At 43.0% G+C, this 26,864-nt stretch overlaps 2 protein-coding genes across 2 annotated transcripts in view; one reads left to right on the top strand and one right to left on the bottom strand.

Annotated features, from left to right (window-relative positions):
* LOC142502157 (phospholipid-transporting ATPase IC-like) overlaps positions 1-26,864 on the bottom strand; it is a 50,376-nt gene that overhangs the window by 22,708 nt on the left and 804 nt on the right. The window contains exons 2-15 of the mRNA XM_075613032.1: positions 26,750-26,802; positions 25,518-25,609; positions 23,971-24,084; positions 21,914-22,012; positions 20,970-21,031; positions 18,340-18,412; positions 16,757-16,827; positions 8,392-8,474; positions 6,382-6,540; positions 4,585-4,673; positions 4,303-4,493; positions 3,094-3,302; positions 2,977-3,002; positions 989-1,145 (exon numbers count right to left, since the gene is read on the bottom strand). Of these exons, the coding sequence (XP_075469147.1) occupies positions 989-1,145; positions 2,977-3,002; positions 3,094-3,302; positions 4,303-4,493; positions 4,585-4,673; positions 6,382-6,540; positions 8,392-8,474; positions 16,757-16,827; positions 18,340-18,412; positions 20,970-21,031; positions 21,914-22,012; positions 23,971-24,084; positions 25,518-25,609; positions 26,750-26,802 (1,478 nt within the window). The remainder of the gene's footprint in view (positions 1-988; positions 1,146-2,976; positions 3,003-3,093; positions 3,303-4,302; positions 4,494-4,584; positions 4,674-6,381; positions 6,541-8,391; positions 8,475-16,756; positions 16,828-18,339; positions 18,413-20,969; positions 21,032-21,913; positions 22,013-23,970; positions 24,085-25,517; positions 25,610-26,749; positions 26,803-26,864) is intronic.
* Positions 24,218-26,864, top strand: part of ATP8B3 (ATPase phospholipid transporting 8B3) — a 133,588-nt gene continuing 130,941 nt past the window's right edge. Inside the window, exon 1 of the mRNA XM_075611547.1 lies at positions 24,218-24,297. The gene's annotated coding sequence lies outside the window, so the exon portion shown is untranslated. The remainder of the gene's footprint in view (positions 24,298-26,864) is intronic.

Below are 26,864 nucleotides of genomic sequence, written 5' to 3'. Positions count from 1 at the left end.
CTCTCAGACTCTCTCTCTCAGACTCTCTCTCTCTCTCTCTCTCTCAGACTCTCTCTCTCTCACACACACAGACACACACAGACACACAGAGATACACACACAGATACACACACACACACACACACACGCACACACACACAGATGAGCAGTGGAGAGCAGAGGCAGCGACGGATGTGAGTGGGGGAGGGGGGAAGGAAAGGCATGCGATCCGTGCAGGACAGGCATATGTACAACTAACCCCCCCCCCCCAGCACCCCCCTACCTTCTCCTATCACCCGGGGCAGAAGGGGGCGGGACACCGCGCAGCAACCAGCAGACAGAGGAGCCAGGAGCGGGAAGGCAGACACACACACTCACCGTGTGCTCTGCACAAAGCGGAAGCCCCGCCCCCGGCTTCCGCTTTGTCTGCAGCCAATCCCCTGCGGCCCGGCCGGCAAGAAGGAGGGATAACGGGGAGGGATAATCGGAGGGATAATCGCGGCGCCCCTCTAGGCAAGCCAAGGCACACAGATTGGGAGCCACTGGGCTGGGCCACAAATATGTTCGTTGTGGGCCGCATGCGGCCCACGGGCCGCGAGTTTGACATGCTTGCCCTAATAGCACAATGTAGAAATACAAAGGATTGTGAAAAAAAAAAAAAGTGTCTGTCATTAATAAGGCCAAAACGATCATATTTATTTACATAGCACTGGCAGGGAACTGAATAGGTAAAGAGCTGTCATTCTGTTTATTGTCTGTGCTGGAAACTGGTAGAAAAGTTGCCAAAGTCATATGGATGCAACTAGTTGTGTTTAATTAAGCTTAAGGAAGTTTAGCAACTCCCACTTCATAGGTTAGTGCCAAGACATCTCTCCCTTGTGGTTCTCTAGTCTACAATACTTTAGATGAGCTTTGATGTGCTAAGTTTCCTGCTTGAGGTGTTTGGCAGATAACCCCACAAAAAAAACAACCAATGTTTACCATCATAATGGCAATAATAATCACCCACCCTCTTTCTCCTCCACCATGACCGTGTGACACAACGCGACCAGCCTGAAGAATTCCCGGAGCACAGGGTCCTCATCCTTACACACCTCCTCAATTAGGGACTGGTCGTAGAAGCGGAACCCCTTGTCTGCATGCTCGTTCCAAGCAAAACTCACCTCCTGCAAGGGTTACACAAAGCTAATGAGTCGCCTACTTACAGACGTCATCCACCAGCCCAGACACCACGGTCTAGGTACAGATGTAGCAAGATTTATTGTCTCGTTCACCAGGGCAAGCTGCGTGACTGCATCCGCCGTGCCGGAGGATTATCGCTGGGGGGCGGGGTGGGGTTCCAATGCAGAAGCATGGACGCCCCACAGCGCAATCGCCGCAGATCCGGTCTCCAGAGAGGTGGCACCGGCAACAGTGAGAGTCTTGTTACATCTGTATGTAAAAAAACGGTGCTCAATGTACAGATGCAGCGAGCTTTATTTTAACTAACGAGAACGGAGAATGTCACAAAGTTGTCATAGGATTCCATGGCAGTGATAACACAGTATATCACGATATGTCCCACCGTAAACCGGCTGCCTTGCTGTATCTGTTGAAAGTCCAAGACGAATGTCCTATAACGCACAGCAATTGCATTTGAAATGTTCTGTTTGCTGGTGAAATATTCAATGCAAGAGGAAATAAATCAAAAATACCTTTGCTGACCATCATTTAAGGACAGACGTGACTCTCAGTGTCCAGACACAGTGCTTGGCACATGCCATCATTATACAGCATATTTGTTCATTAGCTCAGGGGTGATCAGACCCCCCCCCCCCCCCCCCCCCCCCCCCCCCCCCCCCCCCCCCCCCCCCCCCCCCCCCCCCCCCCCCCCCCCCCCCCCCCCCCCCCCCCCCCCCCCCCCCCCCCCCCCACACAGGTCAGGTTTTCAGGATATCCCAGCTTCAGCACAGGTGGCTCAATCAGAGGCTCAGTCAAAGCAGGGTTATCCTGAAAACCTGACCTGTTGGGAGGGGGGGCGGGGGGGGAGGGCTTGAGGACAGGAGTTGAGCACCCCTGAGAACTGATAAGAAGTAGGCATTGAAAGAGCAGATGAGTCCCTGTCTGTGAGGCGAGTGAACTCTGTTCTGGGCAGCTCATTCCATCTCCAGCAGCAACTGCAGAGTATACACGGTAAGGAAAAGGTGCTCGAAGCCGTGTTGCGGATCGAGTGATACCACCACTGATTTTAACCGACAGACCGGCTGCTTGTTTTATTCTACTTTGTGTGCATAAACTATATGTTTTTTATCTTCATCTACATACTAAATACTGGAGCTTGAGCGTTATTATTACATAATAAATACTCTTATTTTATTTTATCCCCTTGTTTCATAGGGACCAAATATTAGACGATACTCTATTGGACGATGACTCATGTCTGTCAAACTCTATATACACCATTATATATATGAAAAGTCTGTGAGGATCCCTAGAGATCCAATATACCTGCACAGCACAAGAGGTAATCATATAGAAGTGGTTTAATAGGTCCAAAATGCACACAAATGCCTGACGTTTTGGTCCCCAGGGGGAACCCTGAAACGTCAGGCATGTGTGTGCATCTTGGACCCAATAAACCACTTTTAGGTGATTATCTCTTGTGCTGGTATATTGGATCTCTAGGGATCCTCAGACTTTACCCATTTACCCTTCACAGTGCACCACACCTGCCTCTGCTGAGGTTTCTCCCCCCCCCCCCCCCGTTCGTGTTTGTGTGTGTCCTCTCTCTCTCTCTCTGTCTCTCTGTCTCTCTGTCTCTCTGTCTCTCTGTCTCTCTGTCTCTCTGTGTGTCTCTCTCTCTCTCTGTGTCTCTGTGTCTCTCTCTCTCTGTGTCTCTCTCTCTCTGTGTCTCTCTCTCTCTGTGTCTCTCTCTCTCTGTGTCTATCTCTCTCCCAATGCAGCGGACAATTAATAGTAAAAGTAGAAATCAGCAGATTATGTCAGAATATACTTTACCTGGTCTTCTTCCTTTGGAATCGTGCCTAAAGAATGTAAGGTTAAAAGACTGAATGAGCTTTTGCCTTCACTTCCATTCCCCTCCGCGTGACTGAAATGGAACATGATGGAACTTACCGAAGATTTTTTGCCCAACGCAGCACTTCTTGAAGGTCATGACATTTTGCGTGAGGGTGCCGGTCTTATCTGTGAAGATGTATTCTATCTGCCCTAGCAGGTCACTGAGGCTATTGCCCCTAACCTGGGCGGGGGTATCCGTGTCGGCATGGTACATTTCCAAGTCATTGTTGATGAAGTAGTTGTGAAGCACATGTATCAGATCCATCCTGCAAAATGAGGTGTTGGCAAGTGAGAGAGCAGAACAGAGATATGACCTCGCCCAGAAAAATGCATTACACTAAAGCAGGCTAAAGCTATGGGGAATCCATGTCAAATCGTGGATAGAAAGTTAAAAGCGGCACTCCCAGTGGCTGCTCATGTTACTACCCAGAATCCTCGTCTGCAGCTTAACCTCTGTATAACATATGACAATGGCAGGTTTGTGGACCAGTGGAATATGTGCAGATACACTCAGTGTTGTATCTTGCCGAAAAGCTAATCATTAAAATATAGTTCTGCTTCTTATATAGCGCCTGCAGGTAGAGATGGGCGAAACGGTCAAAATCCGTTTTGCGGGATTTTCCCTTCAATATCTGTTCCGAGGTGTAATATCCACCAGGGGATTGTTCCAGTTTAAATCCATGCGAATCCATCCAAAACCGCCATTGGATACAATTCGCACGGATTCTGGCAATCCAATCCACAGATTCCGCAATGCGTGGCACGATTTATAAAATAGGATTGGATTGTCAGTAATCCCCCCCAAAATCCAGACAGACGAATCGCCCTTTTAAGACTGATTCGCGGGCCAAAGGAACAGCCCGATCCACTGCAGATCGAAACCCGAAAAAAAAAACCCCCACCTATCTCTACCTTCAGGTTAATGCAAGGCTACACATTACAGGGAGAGGGAGTGGCTCAGTGAGTAAAGACACTGACTGGCACTGAGAGTTTGAAGCAAGGGAGCCTGGTTCAATTCCCGGTGTCGGCTCTGTGTGACCTTGGGCAAGTCACTTTATCTCCCTGTGCCTCAGGCACCAAAAACATAGATTGTAAGCTCCACGGGGCAGGGACCTGTGCCTGCAAAATGTCTCTGTAAAGTGCTACATATAACTAGCAGCTCTATACAAGAACATGCTATTATTATTATTATTATTATTATTACGGGAGATATGTAATACAGTACGTGATACTCATGGCCAAAGGAAATACGGCTGCTCCACTTACGAGATGTACAAAAAGAAAGGTACCAGCGTGCTTATAGTGGTAAAGTAGCCCCAGAATAAGAAAAACCCAACGGTAGCTGACGACGTCGTACGGTGACCTGTGATGTAACTGTGTTTGTCCAACCATAGTCTGTCCCAGACTCCGGCACCAATACCCATGCAAATCGACACACTGACCAACATCACTGCAATCTGGAATTCACACAACAGACAAAGCTCAGGAGGGAGGGAAGTTTCACATCCTGCTATAAAACAGCCCCAAACTCTGCATTAAGATCCTTACAGAAATCACCATTTTGTTTATCAGGTCGTCCAGCTTGGATTTCTTCATTATCATTTTACCAGAGTTTTTCATTATTTTGGTGTCAAACCCTGGGGAAAAAAAAGAAAACAAGTTTACTGACATTTTTGTTTTAGATAAAAAAACACCAGGTTTGTGCTGGTTATTGAAAAAAAATAATTAAAAAAGTAAGTAAAATATATCAGAAATACACAATCTTAGCGAGCTCGAAACCCAAATCCACAGTATTACACGAAATGACACATTCTGTACATTTCTATTATTTTTTTTGTTCTCAAGTATGGTATGGATGTATATCTGTATTTATATAGCGCCGAGCATGTACTCAGTGCTTTACAAAAAAGACAGTACAGGAAATTATAATCATACAATAAGCAAAGTCAGACAACAGGAAAGGAAATCCCTGTCCCTGAGAGCTTACAATCTAAGTGGTATGATGGGAGACTTACAGAGACAGCAGGTGAGGGAATAAGTGCGGTAGATGGCAGTGCTTGGCCACAATGGTTGTTAGGAGTGACTGCGGGTGTGGGACAGTAGCCAGCTTCATTTAGGAGGTGTCTTAAGGCTTGATTTAAAGGTGGGGGGAGAAGGTGCTTGGCTTATACGGAGTGTGAGGAAGTTCCACAGGTAAGCAGGTAAGGGGCAGTGAGGGAAAAAGATTTAAGGCGAGATAGCAGTAGTGATAAAAGTATTGGAAAGGAGACAGTTCTGGGTAGTCTGCAGGAGACGGGCAGGGCATAGCGAGAGATCAAAGCGGATATGTAGGGAGGAACAGCGGAGGGGAGAGCCTTAAAGGTAAATGGGTCATATTGGGTGTGTGGGACAAAGCATTGTGTGCCTAGCACACTCCATGATGTCAGTGCAGTGCAGTTAATGCACACACTTTATGGATACTTCTGCTAGGGCAATATCTTAGGATTTATGCAAGATGAGTGGTTTTACAATAGTGTATGGTTTAAACTATTTCACCAGTAGAAAGGCACAATTCGACTATTTTTTTCCTTTAATGTTCATTTTTTACTTTTGTTTTAATACATGAAATAAGGGACCAATGCTGCTATCAGATGTGTTGTAAAGACAGAGTAGGCAAACCCCTAATGAGTGGTGGATCTGTGGCACAGCCTCCCAGCAAGGCTGGCAGTGCAAATATTGTATTGTATGTCTTTATTTATATAGCGCCAGATAAAGAAAAGTGAAGAACAAATGCATGTGGTACGCCAGTGTTTCTCAACCTGTTTAATACAAAGGGGGGTCATTCTGTATACACCAGAGCAGCCGTTTCACACATTTTTCGACCGAAAATCTCCATTTGAGCCCAACGGCCACTTTAGTGTATACAGAAATAGGACCAAAATACCCCTATTTCTATAATCCAGCTGCACCAGATTCTCAAACATTAACAATCCTATAAAAAGAAAATCCTATCCCTGATGGCTACTAAGCTTCACATTTGCAGTTACAGTGTTACGAACAATGGCGGGTGTTGGCACCGATGGAGCCAGACTTATTGACTTCGGCGCCACTGCCATGCGACCGGCACTGAAGGATGAACGCTGCGGGGGGGGGCGGGAGTCCCATTCAGAAGCATGGACCCTCCTCCGCTCCGTCGTGGCAGACACTGTCCCCGGGCGCCGCTGACTTTTGCTTGTTGGTCCGTGGTGCTGAGGACCGGAAGTCTTGCTACACCTGTAAAGGCCATTGTATATTCCTGCTTTCCTACTACTTTGAGCTAACAGTAACAAGGGAAGAGGATCCCCTGTGTGTGCTTGTGCTACGCACCTGCATAAATGACCAGGCCGTAGCAGTGGGCAGTGTTGCGGATTGTGCATCCTCGCAGGAGGAGGTTCTCGTTATTCAGGGGGTACTTCTTGGTATTCCAGTCCAGGGTGCCCACAAACCTGTGCAGTCGCACGTTAGGGGTTTCACAAGTCACCAGCCCTGTATCAAAAAGCAACAGACACCCCCATGTATAATGAGAGAAGTCAGCTCCGTTCTAAGCAATGTGCATAATCAAATCCCCATACACATTTATCCCAGCAAATCATCAAGAGAGAAAGAGAGAGAAAAAAAAGAGAAAGAGAGAGAAAAAAAGAGAGAAAGAGAGAAAAAAAAGAGAGAAAAAGAGAAAGAGAGAAAAAGAGAAAGAGAGAAAGAGAGAAAGAGAAAAAAAAGAGAAAAAAAAGAGAAAAAGAAAAAAAAAAGAGAAAGAGAGAAATAATATTTAGTAGGGAATCACTTATGATTAGAGATTTCAGTGTGTGGTGTTTATACTTTTGTTTCTCAGGTATTCTCATTATTTTTTTAAAAATCAGTGTTTATGAGTGTTAACAAAAATTGCGGCACATTTGAATTTGGTGTTTATCGCACACTTTTGGTTAGTTTCCGTACTCCCCTTGTGTGGCCGTATCTCCCACCTGTGGCTGGGCTTGGTCTAACCCAATAGGAAATGATGCTTTATTTTCCTTCTTTTTTTTTAAGATCGCTTTTAACTGGAAGTGCAAGACGATCAGCGGTGGCATTTTTCTGTTAAAACCTAATACCGAAATCCCTACTTGTTATAATCCACGTGGAGAGATCCCTGGGAAATAAGCCAATTGAAATCATTTGAATATATTTAGCATATTTCTCAGGTATATCAGGTGTGCTCCCTATCCCCCCCTCCCTCATCTCACCCCTCTAATCCCCTCCCCCTATCTTCCCTCTTCTCCTTCCATCCAAGTGCTCAAAGCAGGGTTAGCATCTTCAGAGATTAACCCTGACAAGGCATGTATACTTGGGGGCATTTAACCCCTACGATTATATCGTTAACTTAACATGCCATTCAGCTCAGTCAGCCACTCTTAGGTTAGTAGCAGACACATCTCTATAGGCATAGTTTAATAGGAACATATATGCATATGTATTACATCAAGTATACACACAGCAGCAGTTTCACAATTGATTAGGTTCATACAACATAACCATTGTTAACACTACAGCCCATAAAGTGTTTACTTTACTATAGGAGGAGTTCTTTCCAGGTAAATTAAGTTGATCAACTGGGTTCCAAAAATATGATAATGTAAGTGAACAATAATGATGTGGGTGAAATGCGCGAGTGTGAAAATATATCAGAAAACAGAAAGGAGGGCAAAGGAATGTCCCCCAAAAAGAAAGCACACAGTGCTAAACAATAACTTGTAATAGATAATGTTAAAAAATAGAATAGAAAAATAGAATAGAAATAAATCTAAAATGTGTACAAGTCGTGGCCATACTATCAGATGTAAGGAGACACAGCTACCAAAATAATGGCTGAATTCGCCCTGTAGATAGTTGATGGTGTCTCATTAGCTATTTTTAACATGATCTATTTAAAGTAATTTGTTAGCACAGTAGTGTGCATACAAGTCATTTTCTTTTTGGGGGACAGTCCTTTGCCCTCCTTTCTGTTTTCCGTTTCTTATCATAGTAGTAGTTGGTACCACTTTTTATTGCTTTAACAAGTGAATGACTTAGTGGTTACACCAGACCTGGAGGGTTATGGGACACTGGTACATTTGATTAAAAAAATCATGGCAAGAAGCATTAAACTAATACAGTACATCCCAATATTGTGTGTCAAGTATTTCCTTTCCCCTTCCATATAACTGCTACCCATATGGTATGAGGTCCAGCAGATGCAAATGCTGTGCTTCCTTTTCATTGCGTTGCAATCTTACCAGGCTGTGGAGAGGTTCCAAACTGGGCAATTTACTACTGCTGCAAACTATTCTCTCTTCCTTGGTAATACACCAAGATCTCACTCACCGTCAAACTTTGCTAGAGCTGGCTCTGTTTGCAGCAAGGTGTGTGTGACTACCAGGGACTGTCGGAATTTGAGATTTGTCTCTCTGGAAATAAGAAAGAAGAGTGGGGTACATGAAACATAGAAAAATCACTTTAAAAAAATGTTTTAACTTTACAAAATCCACAAATATTTTGCTAAAAAAAAAACAAAAAAAAACACAACACTTGGCACCAAAAGTTCTATCAAAACAGACCAAAATTTGCTATTTCGTTTCTTTAAAGGAGCAAAACATTCAATATCTTACATGTTTTTTTTAAATAAACGTGTTCTGCAGTGTTAGATAATACTTACTGCATACATATTTTTTTAAATGAACTCTTAATGCCATTTTTAATGATTTTGATATACAGAGCATCCTTTGGTTGCTATAGCAGGTTTAGCACACCTCCCCAGCAGTGCAAAATTTTTGCAACACTTTCCTGTTTGTGAAAATTGGTTGCCAATGTTCCCAGCAACAAACTGTGTCTAAGATGCAAACTGTAACACTAGACAATGTTACCGTGGTAATATAAGGTTACATTATAGCTGCTGAGTTACACTGACTGTAGGATTGATTAAAACAGCAAGGCCACCATTACATGATCCCGGGGTAGCAGTATCTTTGCCGATCAATTACGGGAGAACAAAATCGATCGGCAGCTTAGGGGATTAGTTTTCATTGAAGGTAATCAAATTATGCATAATACATATGTAACACAGTTCCCCCCCCCCCCCAATCGCAGATAGGGACCCTGTGAGGAAATCTACATATGTTACCAGGTGTGGTGAAATACCTGATAGGCTCACAGGAGGCCTGAACCTCCGCCACTGGGAGCCTGGGGTGTATCCTGGAACGTACTGCTTACAGCGCCTCCACCTGTGCAGGGATTCTAGTGTGTAGAATAACCCCTTACACAGGAACCACATACAGTAAGTACTTACACAGAGTATGGATAAAACAGTTTACTATATGCACTAAAACATAACAATACATCAACACAGCAGTGTCACCCTTAACCTGGCCTCACTGGGCCGCAACTCAACCACCATCCACCCAAGTGTCTCAAAAGTCCCCACAACCCCACCCAAGTGTGAAACAGCGCTGACCACTAATATGAGGTGTGTAGTTGGTGCACTTGGTGACTTGATGGTACCTGCCGGGTGTGTCCACACCCGGACACGCAGATGCTGTACTTGGCTGATGGATCCAAAAGCGTGATCCACGATGCTTCCGCTCTTGATGCGTGGGGTGGCGTCCCGCCAGACAATCCCACCAGGAAGATAGTCTCTATCTTGAGTGATGTCTGCGTCCAGACACAATTGTCAGGGGCTCGCAGCACTGCAGCTGTGTCCCTGAACTTAACAAATAACTAATGCCTGTCCCTGTCGCAACCACAATCTATGGTATGGCTCAGGGCCTGTCTGGGGCCTAGTGGGGGTAACCTGGCCTAGTATGCAAGGGCTACTGCTCCCTACACACTCCCTTCCCTAACCTGCTCCCAGCTCTGACTCTCTCATGTGCTTCACTGGCTGCTTCCTGACTGCACACAACAATGTATCCAATTCCCTGCTGCAGAGAATCTGTAAGTCTTAGTTGCTGGAATGCAGCATGTGATCTGGGTGAAAGTGCAGTCCCCCAGAGACTGCTGGGAATTGTAGTCCACTCAGACCCTCTTTAACATTGGGGCCGCGTGCTCAATGTGTAATGGCCGCCGCGAGCTCTACCTGCGCCTGTGTGAACCTGTAATGGCCGCCGCTCTCTCTGGCACTCATGCACAAAGCCCTTACTTGGCTGCCTGCCTTCTGCGCATGCATAACTTAAAATGGCGGCCCCCGCTACCCGGATGCGCCGCGGAGCCTCCCGAGCATCGGAGCGCTCTCTGCTCTGGCCCCCACCTTTGCGGACACCCGGCGGGTCCGTCGCTAACGCCAGTGGTACCCGCGACCACGCTCAAGGCAAGAAGGGGGGGGGGGGTCTCTGGGAGCCCAAGGGGACCGGGGCTACATATATAAAAAAAAATTGACTAATGCTGTTAGCGGTGAAATAGCTGCTCTGCAACTTTTTTAAATGTTTTTTTTTAATCATTAGTACATAGGCACCTACTTTGTTCTGCTTTCTTCATACTTCCTTATTTTGCAACGCGCAGTTCAGTCTGGTCAGCTGCGAACTTGTTTAACAGGTTTGATACATTGAATGGGAGTTCAACAGAATATGTGTGTGTGTATGTATGCATGTATGTGTGTGTGTGTGTGTGTGTGTATGTATGTATGTGTGTGTGTGTGTATGTATGTGTGTATGTATGTGTGTGTGTATGTGTGTGTGTATGTGTGTGTGTGTATGTGTATGTATGCATGTATGTGTGTGTGTATGTATGTATGCATGTATGTGTGTGTGTATGTATGTATGTATGTATGTATGTGTGTGTGTATATGTGTGTGTGTATGTATGTATGTATGTGTGTGTGTGTGTGTATGTATATATATGTGACTAATACTGTTAGTAAAGTGACCTTGTTACAAAAATTGATTGAACCGAACGTTTTTGCAAATTAAAAAGTGTGTAATTCGCCAAGTTCTCTCAGGCCTGCGAAAAATGTGCTCACCCCTAGTTGCTGGCTACTTGGCAGTGAAAGGGTTCTGTTTCGTTTGGGCTTCAGAAAACACTATTATGTGGAGTTACAGCAGCATTATTAAGCTGCGCTTATAGTGCCGGCGACAGCGACGCCACGTCAAAACAAATACATTGCCGCCGGCACGTGCGCTTATAGTATGTGCGACAGCTTGGTCGTGATCGCTGGAAGTCATTTCAATTTGATTTTTCCAGCGACCGCAGCCTAACGTCACCGTCGCCGGCACTATAAGCGCGGCCCTCGCCTGACTGGTTGCATCCACTGCTACACACACTATATGATTTCTACACCCGACATAAACCCATTCTGTTGAACTCCCATTCAATGTATCAAACCTGCTAAACAGGTTCGCAGCTGACCAGACTGAACTGCGCGTTCAAATAAGGAAGTATGAAGAAAGAGCAGAACAAAGTAGGTGCCTATGTACCAATGATTGCCAATGGCTATTGTTTGGCGCACGAAAATCCCCTTTTAAATTGCGCGTGTGCGCACGTGTGTACTAACCCGGAATTTATCAGTCTGCGCCATCAGCATCAAAAATATTTTCCCTCATGTTTGTAGCACTAAGCCTACAGATAATGGTATATACCAAATAAAGAATGTTTCCATGCGCCAAAAAAAAAAAAGGTAATGGGGAGCCACAGTTCAACTTGGCATAAACCCTAAAATGATTGTTAATCGCGCTGGCGCAGAATAAAGTTGCGATGTATCAAGCCAAAAATGTATTTGCCGCAGCACAGAGGTTTCATTATATAGGATAACAAAATGTGTCATTGATAGTACAGCTATTATAAATAATCCTAAACAGCTTCCCAAAATATATAGTAGATTACTGTGTCTGTTCGCTATGCATTTGGTTCCTGAGATCGAGGAGCAGGTTTTTTGTTTATGTTTGGATACAATTTTGAATTAAGATGGCGGACTGAACCTTTCAAAACTGCACAGATGTTAACCAAATGCGCCATGATTGTAAGTAGCGGTACTGGATTGAGAAAATCCATGTTTTGCACATGGTGAACTTTATGCTCCAAAGTGGTAACCAGAATTTTTTTTTTATATTTTTGCACCCGATGGAAAAACCAAAAAGATAGGTTTACCCAACAGCATTAGAATAAAAATACATGTCATTTTTTTCCCATTAAGAAACTAAAAAATTCAATTATCCATTTATAAATCTCAGTATTTTTTGGTTTCTTAGAATTCCTGAGCAACGAGGGGTACGTTCACCTAGTACATGATATTTACAAACACTGGTTATAAATAAAAAAAAGGGTGTGTGTGCCGAGCACGCGCATTTTAAGTGAAACCTTTGTTTTTTGTCACTGTTTTATCACAGAAATTGTATTTGTGATAGTGATGTCTTTAATTCAATGAAAGAGATTTGTGAGTATAATTTATTTTTGTGTTGAAATTTCCATACTATCACTTGGAATACATTATATAATTGACTTATGATAACTAAAGTAAGATACATATATTTTGGATTGTAAAGCATCTAAATCCCGTTACTCTCAAAAGTCTTTCATTCAATGTGAATCATAAAAATCAAAGCACAATTTCAGTGACAAAACGCAAAGAAGTTTGACTTCAAACGCGCATGCTCGGCAACCCCCCCCCCCCCCGTTTTTTTTATTTTTATAATCATTACAGTTACTATATTAATCAACATACAATGTATGTGTTATATGTTTAAACCCCTTGCATTTTTTCCATTTCTGTTTTTTTTAATGATACGATGATATGATTTTTGCTATTTGCACTTGTATATTTGGGAATCCCTCTACTAACATTGTTCCGTTGTTTCTTTGTGTATATGTACACAGACCACGGGGTGTGTGTTTTTTTTGTGTTTTTTTTTTTTATGGGCTTTGCGCATGCGCGGGGAGGAACACGTCACTTCGGTTACACACTTCCGTCACCCTGAAGGAGGAGATATGTTGGTGCCACCAAAGTGGTTTCACTTCCAAAATACACAACTCTGTTAAATCAACCAGGTATTTAACGGGACGCAAAAATGCAACTTGAGGTCAACAGAGAATGAAAACATTGCATGTGAATTTACAGCAAAATAATAATGCATAAATACATGCAAACTGGATTAATAGATCAATAAACGGAACGCTAAAGGAATGAAAGAGGGGAGCATGACTCAAGGGATTGGCGGAATAGGGGAAAATTTAATAACTTTCAAATATGTCCTTGTTTAAATGACAGTGCAAGGCAAGTCCTGTTACCTTAAACTACAGGATTAATACAGTGGTGCTAGCCCAGTACTGGTTTTGTATACGGTTGCGCTCCCCTGGGAAGGCAGCGAATGGATTTAAAGGAGTTAAAACGCAGCCCCATGCGTTCTCCCTAGTTCCTGTTACAGTTCATATACCTAAACACAGACTTTCTACCTGTGTTACTCTGCACATCACAGCTGAGACTGCCAGAGGCCTGCACTACCCTTTCAGAGTGCTAGCCCTGCTGCCAAGGGCCGTGCCTATATACTCCCCAGATACTACTGGTGGGCTGTTTCTCATAACGCAGTAATACTACTGTCCAACTTTTTCTTTTCTAATTTCTATATGTACAGCATGTGGCAATGTATAATTCGACATTCTTACCTGAGCGGGCAATCGTTTGGTGCTCCTGTTATAAATCTCTCGAAATACTGGATAGTGTGACTAACATAATGGCTGCTTCAGTCAGTGTAACTCAGCAGCTACAATGTATCCTTATATTACTAAGATAACATTATCTATTGTTACAGTTAACAGCTCAAACTGCTGAGAACATTTGCAACAAATGATCTCAAACAGGAAAGATCTTACACTGCTTGGGTGGTGGGCTAAAACCCGCTATAGAAAAATCAAAAGATGCTTTAAAACTAATTAAAAATGGCATAAATAGTTGAATAAAAATCAAAAACACACAGTCACTAATATCTAATACTACAGAACTGATATATTTAAAAAAAAAAAAAAACCCAGAAGATTTCACGTTTTGCTGCTTTAAGTTCTGCTATAGAAAGCTACTTTTGTTGCTGAGGAAAATCTAGTGCATTGCTGAATAAAAGTGGAAGACTGTACATACAGTATTACCGCGCTCCTCCCTATAGGAGTTTGCTGCAGTTAAAAAGATAGGCCTTACATATAGAAAAAGAAAGATTCCCGCGCTCCTACCAATTAGGCTAAAATATAATAGTGATCTCATGAATAAGGTTTATTTAGTTCAATCCTTTGGCCAAAGCGTTATAAGCTTGCAGCCAACGTCAATACATAACCAAATGCAGGTACCAACACTAATATATATATATATATATATATATATTTAAAACACAAAGCACACAAATTTACCTGCCTGGAGTGCTGTATCCTTTTTGCCAGTTTCTGGTAATGTATGTTTTTGTTATCTTTATGGGATATGCACCAGCCCATTCTGGATACTATATTGGAGTGCCTGTGAAATCTTTTTCATATATAATATATAATAATTATAATATATATATATATATATATATATTACCAGATGATGGTCCAGTAAGGAGAGACAGCACACACGGGTAGAAATGCATTTCTACCCATGTGTGCTGTCTCTCCTTACTGGACCATCATCTGGTAATATACATCTTTAATGGGACAAGCATCTGGATTTCTTAATGTTTATGTGTGTGCCGGCTGCGGAAAAAAAACAAAAAAACAATAATATATATATATATATATATATATATATATATATATATATATATATATATATATAAAACTGTATGCTCATCTGCATGTCTTAGGCAGGTCTGCAACCCCGCCTTTCCCCATTATCACCCAGCATACAGCACTTCCACTGCAGCAAGGGATTCTGGGAAATGACATGCAAATGAGCACAGTGTGTCACGTTTTGCCTCAATAACCATTTTTAACATGGTTCCCTATAGGCTTAAGCTTGCTGCATGGTCACAGCTTTGAGCACAGCCAGGGTTAAGGTGCATACCCAGAAAACCACCCACAGACAGCCGTTTCGACCTTGATGGGCCTATAGGGAACCATGTTAAAAATGGTTATTGAGGCAAAAAGTGACACTGTGTGATCATTTGCATGTCATTTCCCAGAATCCCTTGCTGCAGTGGAAGTGCTGTATGCTGGGTGATAATATGGAAAGGAGGGGTTGCAGACCTGCCTAAGACATGCAGATGAGCATACAGTTATATTTGCATATTTGCTTTCCTGTGGAGGGTTTTTGTCACTTTTTTTACTCACCATAACTTAACTCAGTATTATTATATATATATATATATATACCATAATACTGAGTTAAGTTATGGTGAGTAAAAAAAGTGACAAAAACCCTCCACAGGAAAGCAAATATGCAAATACAACTGTATGCTCATCTGCATGTCTTAGGCAGGTCTGCAACCCCACCTTTCACCATTATCACCCAGTATACAGCACTTCCACTGCAGCAAGGGATTCTGGGAAATGACATGCAAATGAGCACGCAGTGGGGTTGCAGACTTGCCTAAGATATGCAGATGAGCATACAGTTGTATTTGCTTTGCCATTAAGACCAACCTCACACTGATGATACCCATCAAGGTTGAAACATGTCTGTGAGTGGGTTTAATGGCTTTGCATCTCATCCCAGCCTCTGTCTAAAAGCTGTGTTTAAAGCAGCATGCATTGGCTTGAGGATTGGCTTGTGTAATACGAGCTTGAGACAAAAGGTGGCACTGAGTGCTCATTTGCATGTCATTTCCCAGAATCCCTTGCTGCAGTGGAAGCGCTGTATGCTGGGTGACAATGGGGAAAGACATTACAGTTGCTTTATGCTTTACTGTGGAGGGTTTTTGTCACTTTTTTTACCCACCATAACCTTAATAGTAGTATATATATATATATTATATATATATATATATATATATATATATATATATATATATATATATAATCCCATTGACTAGTGAAAAATGTGAGAAAGCCCTGAAGGGGTTAAATAAAGCATATGCCTTTGTGAGTTGTGCAATTAAAATCTGGCCAAAGTCCGTATCATAGTTACCTTATTATAGAAGTAAACTGTGGTTGCACAAATTCCCTGGTGTGAATATAATAAAACTTACATATATATTTCTGTCAGCCTTATACATTCACCTACTCTTCGAGGGTGATGTCCAGACTGACACTGGAGTGTATTATACCTGTACCAATTGTAAAATTGGCAGGAGCTCTGTCCTGAAGGGCAGAGACATACACCTCCAAGGAACTGCTAAGTAAAGCAGATGAGCCGATAAACCTACTGTACCCCTACGACTATTTTATTTGAGCCTAATTGGTAGGAGCGCAGGATTCGTTCTTTTTGCATTGCTGAATAAAAGTCAATATTTCTGTTGATCTGATCCGAGACCTACGTGTCCCCCGTTATAGGGAAGGAAACCGTTTTCGGAGAAATACTGTAGAAGTTAAAATGGGCCATGCAAATTAGCCAGGAGAGGGCCCATCCAGGGCAAAGTAATGGGATGTGGATGGGACTCTCTGCCAGCAAAGAGGATGAGGGAAAATACCAGGTCAGACGTCAGATCTGCATGGTATAGGCACATAACCGTACAGGGTTAAAAACCAGTGAACCAATTTGGGCATTGGGTAGGGATATTTAAGCAAGCGAACGTCATGTGTTTGTGAAAACAAAGTATTATTAACTCGCTAGATTAAGAGGCTCTGAGACCCCAGACTCAAGTCCTTACCCGTCAATGCCTGCGGTTTCCACGTAACACAGGCTGTTGGGTTCTGTACTGTACAGCAGTAATATGTCAGCCTATCAACGAGAAACACTGGCCATTAACAAACGTTATTTAACAGGTGCCAACATATTCCACACAATGGAGGTGAGAGACCGTAACAGCCTATTACCATGTTTATGCATAATGATTCAAAAGTTAGGGCAAGGAGCTTACAATCTACAAGAAGTCATCCAACCAGCTGTTTGTCACCAAAGCATGTTCACATACCTAATATAGCCGGATACAAATAAGGGAATGTAAATATGCAGGTGAGCACATGAAGTGGTACATTTAGTCATCCAGTGTCTTCTCATGGACTTACCTTGTCCTCTCTTTGTCTTAAAGCTCATACAGCTTGAGCTGGCAAAGTACAAAGTCAGTGGACGTATCTACATGACTGCTAAAGTACTGTATGTCCATGAACTCCCGTCAGTCCCAATAATGTCAGAGTCCACTGTAATGTCATTTAAAGCTTGATGATAATTTTTTTTTTGGAAAAGACGCTTACAAAGAAATGCATGAACGCAATCCCGCTGCTACACTATGCATTACTACGCGATCCGTGGCATATTCGTCCTGTATATAGGCCACACATCCAAACCAACATTCATATTTTCAGTAGTTTATTCTTGTTACCTTCAATCACACTGGATTTTTCTTGCTCCTAAGTAATTGGTCTGCTATTGCATGGATGCTCAACTCCAGTTCTCAAGCCGCCCCCCCCTCCCCCAAACAGGTCTTCAGGATAACCCTGCTTCATCACAGGTGCCTCAGAGGCTCCGTCTTTGACTTAGCCTCTGATTGAGCCACCTGTGCTGAAGCTGGGATATCCTGAAGACCTGACCTGTCCTACTCCCTCTACTAAGCAAGGTCAACTGTTTAAAGTAACACCCCTTGGGACAGACATACATACATACATACATACATACATAACATTTCATGCAGGGGGTCTCCGGATCGGAACCACATTATTTTCAGTTCTGGGGACCCCCTGCTTCCTGAGAAGGGGGTGTCGGCGTCTCTGAGCAGTTTAAATGTCCCGCGTCATGTGGGCCAATAGGATGCCGAAAGGGAGGATGCAGGAGATTTAAAGCCACCATTTCGATAGCCCTGATTAGCCCCATCTGGGTAAATATCTCGGGAAGCAGGGGTCTCTGGAGCTGAAATGAATGTTCCAGAGACCCTTGGCTTCAAACATGGTTTTTTTTTTAAACCAAAGAAAAAAAAAAGGTGTTGACAGAAGTGCCGCTTTAAGAGCATATGGTGAGGTAACAGCAGCATAGATATATCTATGCAAGATATAATATTATGGGGACAGCCAACTCTTCTATACAGATATGCCCTTTGTCTGTACAATCCAACCACATAATCATACTCCATTGCATGAGATAACTCTTTCTATTCTTCTCTATCAGAGCACCCACAATGGGTTGGAAAGCATTGCAAATGACCTCTTCTGTCCACACAAAGCACCTGTAAAGGATTATCATTAGCAGGGAGCACCACTGGGAAGCGGAGAGAGGAACATGCGGAGATTAACCACTTACTGGGACAGAGTCGTCTTTACGCAGACACACGATGTCACCGACTTGAATGTTTTTCCACTTCTCTCTGCGCAGGCTGAAGAAGAGAAGAATTATTGGGTTAGAATTTGTTCCATCATATTAATGTAGATTAGGGGGTGGCCATCTCCAGTCCACAAGGGCCCCCAAGGGCTTCAGAACAGGCAGCTCAATCAGTGGCCCAGTCAAAAACTGAGCCACCTGTGCGGAAGTAGGGAATGATTGGGCCACCTGAGCTGAAGCAGGGATATCCTTAAAATCTGACCTGTTGGTGGCCCTTGAGGACTGCAGATGGCCACCCCTGAAGTAGATCCTCCCCTCACATATGAGTTTAACTTGCCCCCGAGCATGTCCTCCTCTTTAATACAATAATCTCTATTGTCTGAGGTTACCATGGGCTCCGGGAAGAGCTCCATTTTTATCTCCTGAACACTTAATATTTCCAAACGCTTATATCTCTTGGGTGGAGATGTAAAAAATAAAAGCATTGCCAAAGGGATCTTTTACAATATTTAAAACAAAAAGAGGATTAGCACAGACGGCTCCTTCAATACTAGGATAGCCCAGTTGCATATCTTCTAGTTCACATACACCCTAGGGAATTTGTCACTTGATCACACATTGTGTTACATATCTTATAACACTTCACATTTTCTTTTCTGAAGACCTATATTCTCCCTGTGCCCACTTATCTCCCTAGCACGCACCTCCCCTTCCGGGCGCCCACCCCTGATCTCATATAACACCTTGTCTGTCTGGTCAAACACACTCAATAATGTAGCAATGTGTGAAGACCAGCTAATGAGTGACGTGTTTAGGATTGCAATGCTGTGTCCAAAATATGAAAGTTATTACGTATACGAGTTCAAGCTGATGAAGCGTCCATATGGGACCGGAAACGTTGTCTTTCCACTGGCTGTCACATTAAATGGAGAATTGCATTATGAACTTGTGAGTAAAGCTCTCCTGTGTATCTTTGTCTTAGAGGACTTTAAGCTTAAAGTTGTGGCTACGGCAACAGCGATGGCGACTTCGCGTGAAAACAAGTCTATTTAATCTGTCGTGTGTGCCTATAGCAGGCGCGACGGCACGACCAAAATCTCTGAAAATGTATTTTTTTTTTGCCGACCGCCACATGACATCAGCGGCCATGTAAGCGGTTCAGCCAATGCGGGCGAACCGCTCACAGCCACGCCCCACCAGGTCCCCGTCTCTTGTCACAATAAGCAAAAATCGCTGCTACAACAGCGACGGATGACGTCACGCCGTTGTGTGGCTGTAGCCAGGACTATAAGCGCGGCCTAAGGAAGAGGTTGTTTGTCTATGTTGTGTTGGCTGCACGGGCAGGATTCTCCTGGTCAGAAGCGGTTTCCCCGCACTGTGGAATTGTACTACGTATAGGAGTACAGGAAATTAAATGTGTGCAAATCTTTCTAAACCTCTGGCACCTGCTGCTGCAGAGCCTAAATATGTCTCACAATGGTCCTTTCAAAGGTATTGAAACCTGTGGTGTAACTATACAGGAATATAAGACTAGTGCGTGCCATGAGGGACGATACATAGCGTTTGTGTCGGATGTAGGCACGGGAATGTTTGCTAACAGTAGGGTGGCATGTCAATTTAGCAAACCGGTCTAACTCGCTCCCGGTTTCACATATAGCTCCTACTGAGTGATAATCACATGGAAAGACATTGCAGAGATGACTTATTCTAAAGGTAATCCGTAGGGCTCATTTCTTACTGGCACAATGGAAAGTTGGCTATACATTTCAGGGTATAGATTAACCCTCCTCTCACCTGAAGAAAGGTTCCTGTATACCCCGAAACGTTGTGCAATAATAGTGTTGTATATAGTTAATAAATGGTCTAAGGACCCTGCTTAAACGGACGAGTGTGTTTGTCTTCTACTCAGATGAAGTGGGAGATGTATCAATGCAAGGGGAAGTGTGTGTGAATGCCATGTGGTGTGAAGGCCATGTGGTGTGAAGGCCATGTGCCAGCAAAGCTTTATACGTGCGCTTCACATTGTTATGCAGAGAGTGTAAAACTCTCTCAAAGCTGGTGCATTAGTTTTGTAAATAAATGGGAAACATTTCACAGTGGTCTCATAACTAGAGATGGTCGGGTTTTTGTTGGCAGATTTGGATCTCGGATCGGCCGGTCCCTTTGGTCCATGGATTTCCGTGGATCAGCCTCAAACAGGGAAACCTGCAGTTTGAGTTTTTATTTTATTTTAGAGAACAATCCGGAATCTGTGTGCGGATTTTTAACAATCCGGCCATGGATTGTGGAATTCTTCAAAATCCGCCTGGGTTATATCCAATGGCGGATTTGGATTAATCTGCACTGATTATTTAGTGCCCAATCCGTAGACGGATTTTGGTTGGGGGTGATGGGGGGGGAGGGGGGCGGACATTTGTGGTCTAAAAAAATCAGAATTTTCCGGATTGCAACTGAACTGGTTCACCCATATCTATTCATAACATGATGCATCTCTGTAATTTGTCAGCCGGATACATTGATGCAAAATGAACATCACTCTATGACCCCTTTTGCTCTAAAATCACCTTAGTACAAAGCCATTAAAAAGTGAAGCCCAGCTGCCTACACCTCACCTTCCGTCTGTCAGTATCTCACAAGGTTTGTTATTGATCAGCTTATCACTTCTGTGGCGAGCCTGTAAAAATAATATGATTTAGAGTGCATGTTTGCTTTTTAATATGTTGTTTCCCTGGTTATGCAGACACAGTTATTAGTCATCCTAACGCTACATGAAAATTGCTTTTTTTTTTCCCAGATGCTTCTGACTTTCCGACTGCAAATACGGTTACGTTCTTAAACTGGTAGTTTTAAACACCCACACCATAAATCTTAGATGTTTGTGATTAAAGCACAAATCAAATCATTCTGCATTCCCTACTGGAGAATATATTAAGCATTAATGTAATGACATACAATACTTCTCTAAGAACTGAGACACAAGTCTAATTTGTGATTAGCGACAGGCACATTGGAAGTGGTGATATGTTTGAATTCACGTGCTTTGCATTTTGAGACTTAAGGGTATTCCATCAAGGGGTTTCACAAAAAGGGTGTGGAGTAAATCTGACTTAATTACCCCAGGAAGTGTAGATTTATAAATCCTAATCCTGCATTTCCACATTTTTACGTATGAGCGACACTCAACTGTACCCCAAGATTATTTTTTCATTACTCATTCATTTCATTATATGGGTAATGTTTTTAGTGCTCATTCTGTACGAAAACTTGCACGGACTATCGTACCTTGAGGAATTACATCTATTCTAATTCACTTTCTCTGTTTAATAATAAGATTCGGATGTGAAGGGATCTTTTGTATCCTACGCTCTCTGTCTTCACCTGCGGTTTGGTCTTCCCGTCCCCCATGTCATTGACCACTCATAATTATATTGGCCAAGGAAAAATAATGACCACTAATCAGCTACCTGATTAGCTGTTGGGAAAGCTGGAAACTGGGGCACGTGACGGGAGCTTCAGAGCAGCTGCAACCAATACAGAAATGTTTTCTGCTACTTACAATATCATCCACCAAGTCCCTGAGACCCTTCACCAGCAGGATGCAGAGCAGGGGTAATATGATGACATACGAAGGTAGGGTCGAAATTTGTGGGATACACTGGAATGGAAGACACATAGATATCTTATCGAAGGAACCCCGTCCTGAGAATATACATCAGCAGAAAGTAGTTACAGATGTCGAGGGCGACGTAGCAAGGCAAATTTGGTGCACAGACGAAGCATGAAATTGTGTTTCTTTGCGTTAATGTAGCAAGGCCTTTGCTCCAAGTTTAGCGCCGGCGCGATTTGGGGAGAGTCAGTGGGAGGAGTTACATGACGCACAGATTACAATGAGATGTATCAAACTGTGCGTGCCCGTCACTTTTACATCTTGTATTTGTATTCTGCCGGGTCTGAAATGGCATAAACGTTTCTGGCCAGCAATTCGCGTTCAATGTAAGAAACGCTGCGTTGACGCGAACGCCAGCAGACAATGGAGCAATGCATCCAAACAAACTTCTATGCGCACTTTCTTCATATCGATACGTCTTCCCCGTGGCGTTTAGAACAACCACGGCGGCGTGTAGTGGCGCTCACATCTAGCTAACGCGGTTGTTATAAAGATGACATCCCCAACTAATTCTTGCTGTTCCGCACCTGATTCATTGGCCTGTTTGGCGTGATATCGCTTTGCCACAACCTCTACTCTGTGTAGTTCCGGGTGAGATGCAAGGCGGACTGTTTACTATCGCCCCTTTTATCCTCGTAGGGTTTACGTTCCATATTGTCCATATTATCTATCATACCAGGGACAATTCATGCTGAATTTAGTTTGGATTATGATGGGACTGAAATAGATATCCGTTATCTTATAGATAATGTACGCTGTTATCCATCACTGCAGTAGGATATTGGAAAGTATTTTTACATTACACAGAATGGTCATTGCTGCAAGAAAAGTAGCATTTCAGCAACATTTGTGATTTATTGTTTAAAAATTGAGAGACATACTTTCATGGTATTGGGCATTTTTGCCCTGAATTTGATCTTTTTGACCATGTGCATTTATATATGTACCAGCACTTTGCGTGTGTAATGATGGTATTTGTCAGGACACCTCTAAGCATGCACAGAAATGCTTCATTTATTACACCCATGTTGTATGACAAATTGATGATTCTGTAAATTTTTGAGGATTCTCAGCAATAGCAATTTAATATAATTTGTGTAAACTCAGTGATATTATGGCGAGTGGTATTTTAATTACGTCTTTGCCATATTCATCCATCTTTATAAAAACGAATAAAAATGATCACATTTTATTATAGTAGTAAAGTGAATGGGGGAATTTCAGGCTGCAAAAGAACTGATCTGCCCCTTCGACTGATACATAGGTGTAGCAAGCCTCAACATCTTCTGTGTCACACATAGTCACGCGAGGGTTTAACGGTAGACACTGTCCCTAGCACCGCAGACTAGCTTGGGGCCCCGCGACTAGCTTGGGGCCCCGCGACGTTGGGGACAGCAAGAACTTACTACACGATAAACCCTCTTGTGCTTTGAATGTTTCATACTAATGCTGTTTCGTTTGGTTGCTTTAGGTATATTCATTCATTTTGCAGCCCCTCCTTACTAAGGACCTGGCACACTAATGTAATTATGGTACGTGGAGCAGGTATAGCCATTTCTTTTGGAATTCCCCCAAAAGCCTATACAATGTCACAGTGCCATTTGGCTATACTGTACTTTATGCTGGACGTGCATCCTAGCTTGTGCTAGCTTCGCCTGGACCATCGATTCCTATATGACTGGAACCCACTGTGGTGTTGTATCAACCCTAATGGTTCATTCTCACCCCTGTTGCCGTCAGTGCCTCGCTGAGAGAGAGGGGCATTTTTTAAATCCCCTTTTCTTTAAAAAAAATAAGCTGACATAAAAGTAGTGGTACCCCTGGCTTGTCGGTAATATGGTATTGGTACTCTGTGTCCCCGTGTATTTCCACACTGGTTACATTGTTTGCGTGCAAAGCGGTACTTGCATTGCTATATGGCGCATCTGGGCAGACGTGCGCATTACCTGCAGGATTAACAAGCACGTGAAGTAGACCACGTGTGCTTTATGGTACTGTTCGTACAGGTTCAGAGGCAGGAATGTGAGCACATTGTACTTTGAGGTTTTAATCCGGTTATCCTGTTGGAGAGGACGATAGACAAACAATGATGCGTATTGTGGGCATTCTCAGATTTTTTATACGACAGCAACAACTTAGACTAGGTAAACTAGTGCTGTACACTGCGTGTAATGTGATGATATTCATTCCAACTACCGCCTGTGGCAAAATCGCACGCACACCCAGGCTTTCAGGGAGACAGGAGCACAGAGCAAAACTGGTTTGGAGATCAGGTGAGTGATGCACCCCACACCTCTCATCCCATAAGTGCTACTTACTGACTACTAGTATACTTGAAATGTGTTGATTACATAGAGCTGCAGTGTTTGCCGCTATGTACACAGAGCTTCCCAGGCACAAGTCACTGCAACGCACAGTTTATAATCTCATTGTGGTGAGATTAATCATTAATCAATTTATCAAGGATAAAGTGATTTGTCAAAGTACACAAGGAGCTTGTGTACTACTAGAACCTCCTGCTGCTCCATATAACCGCTCCCTATAACTCCTCTTATTTCCCTATATAACCTCTCCCTATAACTCCTCCCTATAACTCCTCCTATTGCTCCCTATAACTCCTTTCATTGTATAAGTACGTATTCACGGAAATGTTGGACAGACGCAGTAGAGGTTAACACAGCAAGGCAATTAAAAAATGCCTGGAATAGATAGACGTATGTATTTAGGATTTAGACTTATATCTTATCCCAGTCCCACAAGCACGTTGCCCAGAGGTAACATTCAACTCCTCCCCCTCACTTTCTCCCCTCATATAAACGCCGTTACTAAATCCTGCCGTTTCTCTCTCTGCAACTTGGCCTATCTTCCACTAAAACACAGTAATGCATGTTCTTGTTCTCTCCTGTATTGATTACTGTAACCTTCTCTGATCTGGCCTCCCTGTCTCACACCTCTCTCCTTTCCGGTCCATTCACACGGCTGCAGCCCAAATCCTCTCCCACTCTTCTAGGCGCATATCTGCTTCCGATCTCCCGACCTCTCCCTGCTGGCTTCCTATCAATTTCCATATAAACTAGACAATTCTCCTTCTTACTTGTAAGGCTGTGTCTGCAAGTCTCCCAATCTACCACTTAGATTGCTAGCTCTTTGGGGAAGAATCCCCCTTTGCATTATGTTGTCACATACTGTACTTGCTGCTTTAATCCCCCCTGTTTGAACGTTATTTCCCCTGTATTGTAATTTTTTCAAGCGCTGCGTACACTGTGTGTTCTATAAATCAAAACATACATACATACATACATACATACATACATGAAAGCCAAGGGTGTCCTCGCATCTGAGATGGTAAACTAGGCAGCCTAGGTGGATCACATGGTTAATTACTGCCGCACAACTCTATGAAATTGGCGTATGCCACTGGACTGGCAATAAAACCGGGTCTTGTACCGGTCCTGGGAAGGTAATTCCACTGATAGAAAGATGGTGAACGTACCGCATACTTTTTTCTCTGAAGACAAAAGATGCCTTTCTTCCTGAATTTCTCATGAAAGGCCCTGTTGTTGGCTTTTACTTCCCAGGTGTAATCTGAAAGTGGGGGGAAAAAATTAATAAGACAAAAAAGGATTCCATTCATCGGGAGAGCGAGGCTGCATGCTAAGAAACTCATATGGAATACCTTCGTATATAACTAAATAATAGGTTAACAAAAAGATGCCCTTCTGCAAGGGGGGTGGTTTACAGGGTTCCACACACCTTGAAGGTGCAATGCAACGTAACAATGCCATTATCTTCCTTAAACAAATGTAGCCAGACTTAACGCAAAGATTTGACAGTTTTAGGTTTCTTTGGGAAATAAGAACCTGTTTTTCATTCTATTCTCTGAATAGGTGGGGAGGGAACAAAGCGCTTGTCAGTCAACTGTCCCCTCCAACTCTAGCCCACCCTGTCCGTGCCAATTAAGAGGAGGAAGGAGAGGGGGCTTTGCCTGTGCAAACTCCTATTCAGCGCACAGCGATATCACACAAAAGGGAGAAGCCTCGTGAGATCAAACTTCTCCCAAGTCTCAGCTCATGTTTACAAACTGACTTTAAAACATCATTTGAAAATACTTATAGGAGTCTGGCTTTGGAGCCATTTAAAAAAAAAAATACCAATCAGTTACAATTAACCCTTTAACCCGGTCACGCCATTGTTTTATTTTGGTCCTAAGCGGGACTGACGGCAGTGCACCTTGGGAGAGTAGTGGATACATGGAACAGCCTTTCAGCAAAAGAGATGGAGTCAAAGGCAAAGGGGGAGATTCCCTAAACTCTTTAAAGGAAATAAGACGTCATCCCTTTGCTGCCAGATGTGTTGCAGGCTGTGCTGGCAGTGAAAGGGTTATCGCTGCCTCCACACAAAAATGCATCTGCCTGAAAAAAACGCAACTGATGAGTCCCGTTGTGACGTCTGCGTCAATGCTGAATTTTAGATTGTAAGCTCATTGGTGCAGCTACCTCCTCCCGATTGTCTCTGTCTTAACTTATATGTATTCTTTATGTAATAAAATGTCATTGTTACTCACACAGTGTACTGCACTACGGAACAGGCTGGTGCCTTACAAATCAGACCATAATAGTAATGACTATAATTATGTTAGACGTTATGAAACACATTTTGCTAATGCAATATTAATCCCAATTCCTATTAACGCACCCCAAAAACAGATTAAATCATACAATTTACCTATATCATCCACAGGATTTGCAGATTTTGTTGATATATTTATCGTACTCATCCTAAAAAAAATTAAATAAAAATATTGAGTAACACCACATATAATTAACAATTAAACAATTAA

This window comes from Ascaphus truei, chromosome 8, assembly GCF_040206685.1.
Source record: "Ascaphus truei isolate aAscTru1 chromosome 8, aAscTru1.hap1, whole genome shotgun sequence".
In the NCBI taxonomy this organism is placed as follows: Eukaryota; Metazoa; Chordata; class Amphibia; order Anura; family Ascaphidae; genus Ascaphus; species Ascaphus truei.
Note: the sequence above shows the minus strand (reverse complement) of the source record. Positions and strands in the feature narration are given on the sequence as shown.